The 12,396-nt window shown below is 37.9% G+C and overlaps 1 protein-coding gene across 9 annotated transcripts in view; it reads left to right on the forward strand.

Annotated features, from left to right (window-relative positions):
• Window positions 1–8,615, forward strand: part of ATRX (ATRX chromatin remodeler) — a 142,867-nt gene extending 134,252 nt beyond the window's left edge. For all 9 annotated transcript variants that reach the window (XM_084789262.1, XM_084789261.1, XM_084789263.1 and 6 more), the window contains 5 exons: window positions 1,926–2,075; window positions 3,162–3,287; window positions 4,233–4,328; window positions 4,811–4,939; window positions 5,785–8,615. In XM_084789262.1, coding sequence (XP_084645388.1) covers window positions 1,926–2,075; window positions 3,162–3,287; window positions 4,233–4,328; window positions 4,811–4,939; window positions 5,785–6,063 — 780 coding nt within the window. In that variant the 3' untranslated portion in view covers window positions 6,064–8,615. The remainder of the gene's footprint in view (window positions 1–1,925; window positions 2,076–3,161; window positions 3,288–4,232; window positions 4,329–4,810; window positions 4,940–5,784) is intronic.
• The last annotated feature ends 3,781 nt before the right edge of the window (window positions 8,616–12,396 follow it).

The following is a 12,396-nucleotide window of genomic DNA, read 5'->3' on the forward strand; positions in this document are numbered from 1 at the left end:
GTATTTCAGTTGGCTATGAATCAAAGGGAACAGCATTACCTGGCTTCAATTATGTGATCATGTTTCATTTTAATAGAATAAATCTTGAATCTGGAATGAAAATGATACAGTAGTGCATGTCAGGTTTAGTATGAACATGAACTACTCATTCACAAGTTTGAGGTTTTTGCTTTGGCTTTTATAATTTCTTTCATTAAATTAACTTATACTGAGGCTTGAGAGGTGGCTGCTCTCCTAAGGGACTTGGGTTCGATTCCAGGCACACGGGCACATGGTGCCTTCCAACCATCTATGATTCCACTTCTTCTGGCCTTTGTAGGCACTAGGTACACACATGGCGCACACAAATGCACATAGTCCAAACGCCTGTATACATAAAGTAACAATAAATAAATCTTTTTAAACATTGACATAATGCTTGTTAAGGAAAAGAAAGCTCAAAAGTTACAAGTGTTAAAAGTAAAGAAAAACAGTCATAGTAAATATTTAATACATTTTATTATCACTCTTAAAAAAAAAAAAAAAAGAAAAGTGAAAGACTTTGGCTGCCCAGAATCCCTCAAGGGATTATGTTTTTTATCTAAAAAGTAGATCTAGGAAATGGAGGAGCTGTGCCTCATGAAAACAAGCATTCTCTGCAGTGTGATATAATAATAACCACTGGGTAAGAGTTGGGAAATCCAGATGCTTGTCCCTGCTAGTAGCTTGTGCAATTGGAAAAGACACTTTCCTGGTCTTCAATTTCTCCTAATTTCAAGTCAGCAAGTTTGGGTTTTGAAATTACAGGCTGCTAAGGACTAACCTATTAACACTTGCCACTGTCTGAGGGTTTTTACTGTGTGTGTATGCATGTATTTCTGGACAGGTTTGTCCTTCACAGTAAACAGTAATGTCTGAGTTAGATTGTGATCGAGAAATTAATGTTATACTCAATTGACATGGTGTATAATTTTTAAAAATCGGCTGTTTCCATTTCTTCTGCTAATCTTGTAGCATCTTGTTACACCTGAGAGCAAGTAGTATTTCATCCACACTTACCTTCGGTTGAGAGCCAGAGCTGTGGAGTTGTCTCGGTCCCTGGAGTTTGTGAGAGAAATGAACTGGTAGTAATTTTGGTTACAATTATCACTTAACTGCGAGGCAGAGGGAAGCTAGCAGTGTGATTTATAAGGTGGATAAGAGAACAACCATTCGAGTTCTAGTTGGCATGTTCACCTGTGAACATATTAGAAGCTGGGTGTGGTATTGAGGCCTGTCATCTCAGAGCCCCGGAGGCTGAGGCAGGGGGATGGTGTGTTTCAGGACAGCTCATAATACATTGCAAAACTCTTGTCAAAAAAAAGAATCTTGAGTATCGTATCGTGGTTCATGTTGATCCCAGCACGTGGGAACTCAAAGCCAGTTTGGGGATATGAGACGCTTTCATGAAAACAAAGCAAAATACATCAATTAAAAGAAAAAGTGTTACCTGCTTTCTTTTAGTCGTTTACATTTTCTTTTATTAAATTGTATCTTTTCAGTTGTGCTTGGGGTGGTCATGGGAGTTTCATTATCTTTGTAGATGAGTTCATAAAGACAGGTCCATCTCTTTGCCTGCTAGGCCTGGAGATTGAGCAAGTGATGATAAACTTGTCTAGTGGGATACAGAAACTAAGATTTGGGTGGAAGATTTTTACACTAGACAGTAACTTTCATAGCATCTCTCTGTTCTACCAGGAAAATTTCTTGAAATCCTCCCTTTGTGTGGTCTTTTAAAAGCTTTCTCAGGAAGTAGCATATACTACATTTTACAATGAGTTGTGAAGTCCTAGTTGCAGCTATAACTTTAAAAAGTCAGGTCTGTTTCCTTTTTGAAAGGAAGTAGTTATTTCAAGTGAAGATATGATCCAGAAACAGGAACTATTATGATTTCATCCCCCAAACAGGATACCATACTTGCAGAACTTCTTCAGATACATAAAGAGCACATTGTTGGATACCATGAACATGATTCTCTGTTGGACCACAAAGAAGAAGAAGAGCTGACAGAAGAAGAAAGAAAAGCAGCTTGGGCTGAATATGAAGCAGAGAAGAAGGTATTTCATTCAGAATGCTTTTTCCTGGAGATGTTTGGGGAAAGGAGCAAGCTTAATAGGAGTGACAGCGATACTTGTCCATTATCTACATGGATGAGGATGCCACAGTGAACTTTATTATTTTTATATCATAAAGATATGCTGATAAAGTGCATGCCTGTAATCCCAGCACTCAGGGAGGCAGACGCAGGTGGATCTCCGTGAGTTCGAGGCCAGCCTGGTCTACAAACGGAGTCCAGGACAGCCAGGGCTATCACACAGAGAAACCCTGACTCGGGGAAAAAAAGATACGCTAATAATTAAAAATATTTTTGGAGCTAGGTGCAGAGTCCGTGGTCCCAGCTACTTGAATGGCTGAGACAGGGAGATTATTTTAGAGTTCAACATTTGGAGACTGGTCTGGTTTACTAACTAGAAACAAACAGAGGGTTTTTTTTTTTGTCTGTGTTTTATGTCAGTCATTGGACAGAGCAATGAAGAAGAGAGGGGTCATTTGAAGGAAGACATTAATGTAGTTATCCTCAGATATAGGCTTCCAGTTAGGAATCTCAATCTAAGGTGTTTGGCTGCACTCAGTAGTAAAGTGGGGAGAAGAAAGCAGTTTATACTTTTAAAAAGCCACTCCATTTCTGCTTAGCCTTTGCTAAGTTAAGAGCTATACATTTAATGTCAACCCCAGCAGCAACTATATTTAAAATGATGTGATTTAAACAGTAGCTCACTTGAGCAGAAATGTGCCTGAGCATGGAAACCTTATCCTAATACCCAAATCATTTTCAAACTCCCAATTCATTGTACCAGATTTCTTTAACGTTAATATGATGTTAGGAGTCGTCTTGAAATCCACTGAGTTCTCTCAGTGTGTGGGAATTACCAGAAAAAAAAGAATACACCTTTAGGGGTTAAACCTTTCTATGTAATAAGATCTTGGTTTCAGGTAAAAGGGTGTTTTGTTTGTGTGTGAAAGAGTGTTAATAATTTCCTAGATCTGAGAAAGTATATTCTTTACTAAACCAGTAGGAGATGTAGAATTTCAAGTTTTTAATCACAATGTGAAAAGTGCATACTTTTTTGTTTTGTTTTTAGGGCCTGACCATGCGTTTCAACATACCGACTGGGACCAATTTACCCCCTGTCACTTTCAGCTCTCAAACCCCGTATATTCCTTTCAATTTGGGAGCCCTGTCAGCAATGAGTAACCAGCAGCTGGAGGTGAGTTGTAAAGGACAAAGGTAGTTTAGTGTGAGTTAAAGGCAATTTCAGCTGCCTTGTCGCAGGTCCCCTGTGTAGGAATATCACATTCTCTAAAAGATTACCCTGAATAGACCAAGACATTTTTCTTTTATTTGTTGACCTTTTTGACCAAACTAATATAGTAAAAGGGAGTTTGTGCAGAGCACAAAGGAATCAATCTTTGAATTAATGTAGTTTGAATTATTTTAATTAAGGAATAATAGGGCAGCTGAGTGGCTAGGTAAATAGCACTTTGGTCACTTATAAAATACTTGGAAAAAACAAAGCTCTTGCTTAATGTTTACGAGTGGGTTAAATGCATCCATGAGCTCACATGCAATGTAGACGTGCCATTAGATGTATGCTGCTGTGCATCATTATGAAGTATGTGATTTAAATCTAAACTGAATTAAGTAGGGACTATTGGAATATATTATATTAATAGTTCAATAACTTTTCATTTTAATTTACTTTGGTTTTGTGCGCATTGGTGGTTTGCTTACATGTATGTCTGTGTGAAGGCATTAGATTCCCAGCGACTAGCATTACAGGCAGTTGTGAGCTAGCATATAGGTGCTGGGAGTTTAACCGGGGTCCCTGGGTCTTCTGGAAGAGCAGCCACTGCTCTTTACCACTGATCCATCTCTCCAGCCCATAGTTTAATAATTTAATTGAATCTATGGTTTCATTTTAAAAATTTGCTCATGGGTTTACTTAAATTAATTGGTTCAATAAGCCTCAAATTTTATTTTCCTAAAAAGTCTCTTGTACTTTGAGTTTTACTTTACTTATAGATGGTGGCTTTTATATTCTCTTCAATTGTTAAAGTCAAATGCTGTATAAATTGGCAAGAGGAATAAGCTGCACATGTTAAAGCTATGCTGTCTTTCTGCCCTATGTACCTTATTTCTCATATCATTCTAGGACCTTATTAATCAAGGAAGAGAAAAAGTTGTAGAAGCAACAAACAGTGTGACAGCAGTGAGGATTCAGCCTCTTGAAGACATCATTTCAACTGTAGTAAGCAAAATGACAGCCATCTTATTTCAACCTCCTATTTATATGCACTTCACCACATTTAACTTTTGTTCACTGCTCTAGTTTCTGTAGGAAAAATAATTAATCCTTATAATTTGATTCAAAATAGTAAAGCACCAGTTAGCTAGGTAACAATCTCAAACTGTAGTCCGTCTGTTTTGCATAGATAAAAGAGAAATGGGTAAAATACAAGAATTCAGACATGAAGCCTAGAAATGTATGCATTGTTTGTTTGTAGAAACACATTTTAATGTAGCAGTTACACAAGTTAAATGCAAATAGTTCTTACTCCAGAGGAAGTCAACCTACATACAACGATAGACAGCTTAGTACCCTGCTCTCCTAACATTGGAGTTTTGGAAACAAATAAAGGAAAGGGATAGTGTTAAAAAATTTGGTATTTTAATAATTCCCCCTCAGTTGTACAGTTATAAGGATTAAATAGAAATGTCTTTTTCTTTTAGTGGAAAGAAAACATGAATCTCTCTGAGGCCCAAGTGCAAGCACTAGCATTAAGTAGACAAGCCAGCCAGGAGCTTGACGTGAAACGAAGAGAAGCAATCTACAATGATGTACTGACAAAACAACAGATGGTAAGATTATTTTCTCAAATTTTGCTAAAGTTTAGTAGTGTCAAGGGATATTTGGCTGAAAGAACGATGGCACAATTGTTTCTCCCAGTTGTTTTTATGAGACCTACTTCTTTACAATTTTATTTTGTATCTATTCTGCACATTTAAAACTGTCTCAAGACTTTTGCTGCTTCTTTCATTTTCTAATATCTTCTAAAAGGAAACTTTTCAGTATATTTATTTGGAGACTGTGGTATCCTGAATGAAGTATAAGAACCTACTAAATTGCTCATCCTTCTGAAAGCTACCATATTCCACAATCCTTGATCATCTTTCCCAGCACAGTTTTGCCACCAGGGAATCGAGATTTATGGCATGACTTTACTTAGAAAGCACTGTGGAATTGTGCTGTGTTAAACTCTCTTAGGGAATTTGAGACCTTTATGTAGGAATTATTCCTACTAAAAATGCCTTTCCCTTTGGTGTTAGTCACTAAAATGTTTATGTGTCATCATGTGAAATATTCAAGAGAATGGCAAAGAAAGGAGAGTTGACAAAAAGTGCTGTAACTAATCCTTGAGACTAATCACAGTACAGGACAGGTTACTATGGCAACTGACCTATATGTTGCCTGCAATGTAATAGTCAAGTCATTAAGAGAATTTAGTACTAAATGGTGTTACTAACTGGTTTCTACAGTAATGGTCCTGTGAATGCCATCAAATTAGTAATGGTGATAACAATAATGTGGTTTCCTTTTGGTATGGTACTCCCTTAACAAATTGATTTCAACTCAAAATTTGATACTTGCCTCTTTGGGGCAAGACATACACTTGTATATATACAACTCCCTTTTCTCTCTCCAGTTAATCAGCTGCGTTCAGCGAATACTTATGAACAGAAGGCTCCAACAACAGTACAATCAGCAGCAACAGCAACAAATGACTTATCAGCAAGCAACACTGGGCCACCTCATGATGCCAAAGCCTCCAAATTTAATCTTGACTCCTCCTAATTACCAGCAGATTGATATGAGAGGAATGTATCAGTCAGTAGCTGGTGGTATGCAGCCACCACCCTTACAGCGAGCACCACCCCCCATGAGAAGCAAAAATCCAGGACCTTCCCCAGGGAAATCAATGTGATTTTGCACTAAAAATTTAAAGGATTATTAAAATCATAGAAAGATCTTTTATTTTTTTAGGAATCAATGACTTAACAGAACTCAACTGTATAAATAGTTTGGACCCCTTAAATGCCAATCTTCCATATTAGTTTTAAATTTTTTTAAATAGGGCATACCATTTCTCTCTGACATTTGTCAGTGATGTTGCCTACAATCTTCTTACACACATTGAGTACAGAAGATATCTCAAATTGTTTTCAGTGAAAACAAATCCTTCCATAACAGTAACAGCTCCACAGATTTCCTCTAAATTTTTATGCCTGCTTTTAGCAACCATAAAATTGTCATAAAATTAATAAATTTAGAAATTAATACAGATTTATATATTCGCTCTTTACATATAAAAACACACAGCTGAGTTCTTAGAGTTGATTCCTCAAGTTATGAAATACTTTTGTACTTAATCCATTTCTTGATTAGAGTGATTGAAATGGTCTTAATATTCTTTTGACTGAAGTCTGAAACTGGGCTCCTGCTATATTGTCTCTGTGATTAAAAGTTAGATCTAAGGATTATCTTAAACACAAAAGTGTGCAATATTCTTAAATAGTACTACTCTAAAGTTGGAGGAGTCTTACAGTTATCTTAGCATTGTATAAACAGCCTTAAGTGCGGTCTAAGACGAGAAAATTCCTTTTTCTTATTTAGTCTTTCTGCCATTTTTTATTTTCAGTTGTATGTGCTGAAATAATTACTTGTAAGATTTCAGGGTTGTGGATTATCCTCTGCACATGAGTTTCCTGTCTCCTGGCACTAATGGAAGCACATCTGTCAGCCATGGTGCCAGTGCTGGTGCTTCATCCTGTTGCTGGCAGTGGGATGCAAACCAAGAAAATCAAGTTAGAGCGCTTGAAGAGGTTAGCGCCAAAATTGTGGTTTTAGGCTCACACCCTGTTTTGTAAACAACATCAAAATGGCAGAACCTTTGCTGACTTTAAGTTCACATGAGGAATGTGCTTTAACAGTACCCAGTACTGTCAGTATTGTGAAATAATTCCTCTTAAAGATAAGGATCACTGGCTTCTATGCTCTTCTTTTTACTCATCACCTTGCTCCTTTCCCCAACTTCCTTTACATCTTAGTAAATTGTTTTCAAGTTTGACTTTTTCCCAGGTGTGATCTCTGGGTTGATTATTATGATGATGATCTTCCTCTTCCTCCTCTTCCTCCTTTTCCTCTTCTTCTTCTTCTTCTTCTTCTCTCTTAAGGGAGATTTTTACTAGAAAAATATTGTATTTCTTTTTCTAGATCCAGGTTTGTGAAAAACAACCTAATTATGTTCAATTTGATTGCTTGGGTTTCTTCGATAAAAAGACTGTGTTTGACTATGGAAGACATCTCATCATGGCAATGCCATTTTTTAAAATCATGTAAAACAAGTAGTAGAAACAGCTAAAGAAAGCTGGGTGGAGTGTTTTTTCTAGGCATCACTGGACTTGATTGAATTGAACATGAGTTGTTTGGATAATAAGAGATTTCCATTTTTGTCTTGTAAGAACCAGTGGTTAAAATATCCACACACTCTGGGTTTATGATGGAGAATATGAGGTTTAGTGGCTCCACCTTCCCATGATAAGACATACTAATGAACTCCATGCCTTTGGATATTGTGCCAGCCATATAATCAAGTTTATTTAATTGGGGGGGGGTCAGATGTGTGTTTACTTTGGATGAGATGAAAGAAACAAGATTTGTGAGATAAATATTTGAAAGCAGTATGCTCTGGCCAATTGTTACCAGAATAATTTAAAACTGATTTTCAATATGGTCTAATTATTAACTCAAAGACATAGATGTGAAAATTTTAGGCAACCTTTTAGTCCATTTTCACACTGAATTAAGCTGTAAGTTGAAGAATAATAATTAGAAGGACTAATTGGAAATCAGAGGGTTTGAAATAAATCTTGGACCACTTTGCATACTTTTCTCACTTGACATTTTAGCAACATGTTATATTATGTACTTTGAGTATAACATCAAGTTTTAACAAACATTTAAAGACAAAAAACTACATAAGATACTAAAAAGTTCATTTTTATATTTGTTTTAGATGTTTTAAATAGTTGCAATGGCTTAAAATGACGACTTAAAATGTTGCTTGTAATCCAGTTTTGCCTGCTAAATTCTCCACATTTTGTAACCTGTGTTCTTTCCTTGGGTGTAAAGCGTTTGGCCTAGAATCGTGATATTGTACATGTCTGTCCCAGTTGTATAGTAACGTTTCAGTCCATCATCCAGCTCTGGCTGCTGAAGTCATCCAGCTGTGAAGACTTGCCTCGGTTTCTGTTAGACTGCTTCTCAGTTCTGTATCAAGTACCTTAAGTACTGTAGAAAGACGTCACTTCTTCCTTTAAGGCTGTTTTGTAATATATATATAAGGACTGGAATTGTGTTTTTAAAGAAAAGCATTCAAGTATGACAATATACTATCTGTGTTTTCACCATTCAAAGTGCTGTTTAGTAGTTGAAACTTAAACTATTTAATGTCATTTAATAAAGTGACCAAAATGTGTTGTGCTCTTTATTGCATTTTCACAGCTTTGAAAAATCTGTGCACATATTGTTTCATGGAAAATGTATAGCGTTTGATGTCCTATTTAATGGTGGTTCTTTTGCACATTTAGTTGTTCACTATTTGGGAGGTCAAGATGGTTGGTTTTTGAATCTGTTATATACTAAATTCTGTAACAGGAGATCTCTAACCTCAAAAAGAATTTACATACCAGGAAGCCTTGTGTGTTGTTTCAGTTTTGGTTGTCTCTGTGTAAGTCCAGCACCATCCCCTGCTTCCCCACAACTATGCCACTCGTTTAAGTCAAGCAGGGCCACTTCCCACCCTTGTTTTGGGGTGATTACTGCCCAGAAGCCCTAGCAGATGCATGGAAACTACAGTACCATCACCTCCAAAGTAGTCCATTTTCAGACTAACTGAGCATTGGCCCACCCCAACCCTCCCTTTTTTTTCATAAATTCAGTTTCTTCCAGACAGAACATTAAAAGGAATTAATTACTTGTCCTATTAACCAGGATTTCCTCAGAGGAAGATACAGCATGTTTGTGTTTCTTCAAGTAAGACAGGGTAGTTCTTTTAGGTATTTGTTTCATTCAAAGTTATATCCAGGTCTTTGCCAGTGTGGGATTATCAGACTCAGTCTCAAGTGTCTTTTGACTGTCTTCAAAGTCAGATCTGTGCTCAGAGAATTAAATCCATCATTGCCCCACAACCCCTAAGTCTATAGCTGAGCCAATCCCAGAAGAGTCAATAGGCTACAGAAGTGCTTTCATTGCACATGCAATTTACAATGCCTACAATACTGTGTTTGATATCTGCCAAGTAATTAAACTCCTTATCACTGGTGTTGGGTCTAAACATGCAGTAATATCTCAATCCAAGAATGTCCATTTCCAGTGTATGCACTACCACAATCTTTTTGGGATACATATTACTGTCTTTGGGATTACCTACCTATCTGACACCCTAGTCCTCAGCTAAGGGAATTGCCCCTTAGAGGGTGATTGTGTGCCGGTGGCCACTACATACATTCCTTTGCCAAGCAAGAGAGCATATAATGGAAGCTTTTATTAGTGAGAGAAAAGAATACAATCTTAATTCCCAGGGTACATCACAATCTGTTTGGCAAGGCAATGCTTTACATTTTCCTGGACAGTGTGTCTCTACTGCCCTTCACTGTCAGAGGAACCAGGAGAGGGTAGGAGTTTGGCTGTCATCTCTGAGGGATCAGATGACTAAGAGACCTCTACCTGTTCCGGTGTGCCGGGCTCCATTCCTCTAGTCCTCCTACTAAATAGGTGTTGGCTTTCAACAACGATGAAGAGAGATGGCTTATCAGATGGGGAGATGGTGGGCTTTGTTTCAGGTATATGAAGAGAAAGTATAGTATTGAAAGAAAGGGACCAAAGGTCAGGGAGGATGGAGAAAGACGCTAAAGTAAATTGATGGCCTTGAAATAATGAATAAGTAATTTAATATAAAGGATAACTAGGGTTTGTAAAGCAGGTGATGTGTTCAAAGTAGCAGGTAAAGATGGGTCAGGTAATTTGCATGAGTTAGAATGCAAAGTGAAGAAAGATTGGAGACTAGAAGATTCCTAGCATTCAGTGACCAGACTACAGATAATTTGAAATGAAGGACAGAGAGAACCACCATTAAGGGATTGTGTAGGGTAGAGACTTAAATGGTGTTTGCAAGGAAAAAAAAACCTGCTACTTTTTACCTATGTCTCCAGGAAGCTATGTCTGGATTTCCAATTTTGCACGTAACATTTCACTTACTGTTTGATATTCTTTCAAAATGACTATGTTAGTAACGTCTTTGTTCCCATGCAAAGAGCTTTTCTTGAGCCAGTTCTCTTTTGGTCTTTGGATACAGGGCGTCAGTGTCTAACTTTGGCTGGCCTCAAGACAGCCTTGGAGTGCCAGGGTTACAAGGGTGAGCCGCCATGCCCAGCATCAAGGCAATCCTTCAAAAAGCCTGCTCCATTACTTTCCTTCGAGACCAGTTCATACAAGGTTCGCTGAAAAATTTCTAAGTGCTTTGGAGTTATAAGGTGTTAACCTATACAATATCTGTGAGACTTGTGAGGGAAGTAATCGCATTCTTTTCATGACAAACTAAAAATGAGTCCAAAGTCAAATCCATTGCATAGAAGACACACAAGATAGATTCCAGGTAGTCTCTGTCCTCCATGTCTCCTTTGGAAAGGGGGCGGGGCTTTCAGGTCTCTGAGTTAGGAGTTTTAACAGTGAGCAAAGCACTGTGAAGCAAAAAAGGCTATGTGTTTGTCTAAGGTTACAGGGTGAGTTTGTGAACAGCGTTGGAAATCCTTTCCCTTTGGCTAACCCTCTCCCTTACTAAGCTATACCTTTTCTTTATCTCTTGTTTAGAAAAATGAGAGGTCTGACAGGCATTTTAATGACAAAGCAGATAAGTCACATTGTAATTGGCTCTAATTACCGCTTCCACTAGTTATAACCTCCTTTATCTTTTGCCCAGAGGCACTCCCAGAGCTGTGTGGTTCTTTTCTTACTGCCTCTGGAACTCATTGCAGAAAATAGAAAAAACGTGTTTCCAAGGAGCTGATTCTTAGAGGAATGAGTGTGAGAAAACATTGAGGTAAATATAAATGGGCCCTTTCAAAGCCAGCTTTTAAAGCAAATAATTGATAACTTCCTATTTCATTGTTTACAAGTGGGAAAAAAAAACACAGAATGATGCATAAGTGGTCCAGTCTGGAAGAAGTTTATAGTGAGCGGGAGGCAATATTTACATTGACACTAACAGCATGTACCTTCTTTTGAGGTGTAGGGTCATAGTCTAATTGTGTGACAAGCATGAAACAAACTAACAGAGTGAAATCGTGATCATTTTTTTCTGTAGATGCTTGTTCTGGCATGCTAGCAGGAAGGCAGGTAGAAGCCTGTGTTGAGCCTGCTGAATAAATTTCAATGAAAACAAAACCAAACTTAAGAAAAGGAGGCGGGAACTGCTTGAGATCCACCAGAGGTCTTATTAGTTCATCCTTAGAGCTTAGTTTTACAGGAATACAGCTGGGAGAGATTGGGCTTCAAAGGCTTTAGTGAAGTGGTGCTTTGTTGAGTGTCTCCTACTCAACAAAGGAAGCAGTTTGTTCTATTTGTAGATTTTTCACCCTTCTTACCTCTTGCTCACACTATTCCTGGGTTAGTGTCAGACTCCAATTTTTACCCTTTCCTTCTCCATGCACAGTCCCCTTATAATGCTTAAGAGGAGACCTTCTCTTAGAATCAAAGGATGCTGCAAGGAAGGCTTGTAGGCCAGTCTCCCTTTACAAGCAGGAAAACAAAGGAAAGAAGGGAATGCGACACCTGCCACACCTATGTGTTTTTTTCCTATTCCAGTTCCCTTTTGACTCCCTTCAGATGTGTTTACTACACTTAATTTCACTTGGTTCCTTTTTTTTCCCCTCAGTCTGTTAAGACAATGTTTGGTACATTTTCAGAGTAATTTTTACTGAGCTAACATTTCAAAATGAGCGCTGCTCTTGGGAAGTGGAAGAATAGGTGAGCCAAAATGAAGGGGCAGGGGTGTGAACTGCAAACAGTGCACACGGCATGAAAGGGGAAGACCCTGGTATATCCCCTAAGCCTTTAATTTGGCATCCAGCCCATTGGCCTCAGGATTTAGTTTCAGAGGGATATTTAATTTGTTTAAAAGGTTTTTCTTTCACCACACTTAGCATCAGCTAAACTGATAGGATCTGAGAGCTTTGTGCATCTCTGTGTCAGGTGCCCA

The sequence above is a fragment of the Acomys minous genome (genome assembly GCF_964271855.1).
Source record: "Acomys minous genome assembly, chromosome: 7".
Lineage (NCBI taxonomy): Eukaryota > Metazoa > Chordata > Mammalia > Rodentia > Muridae > Acomys > Acomys minous.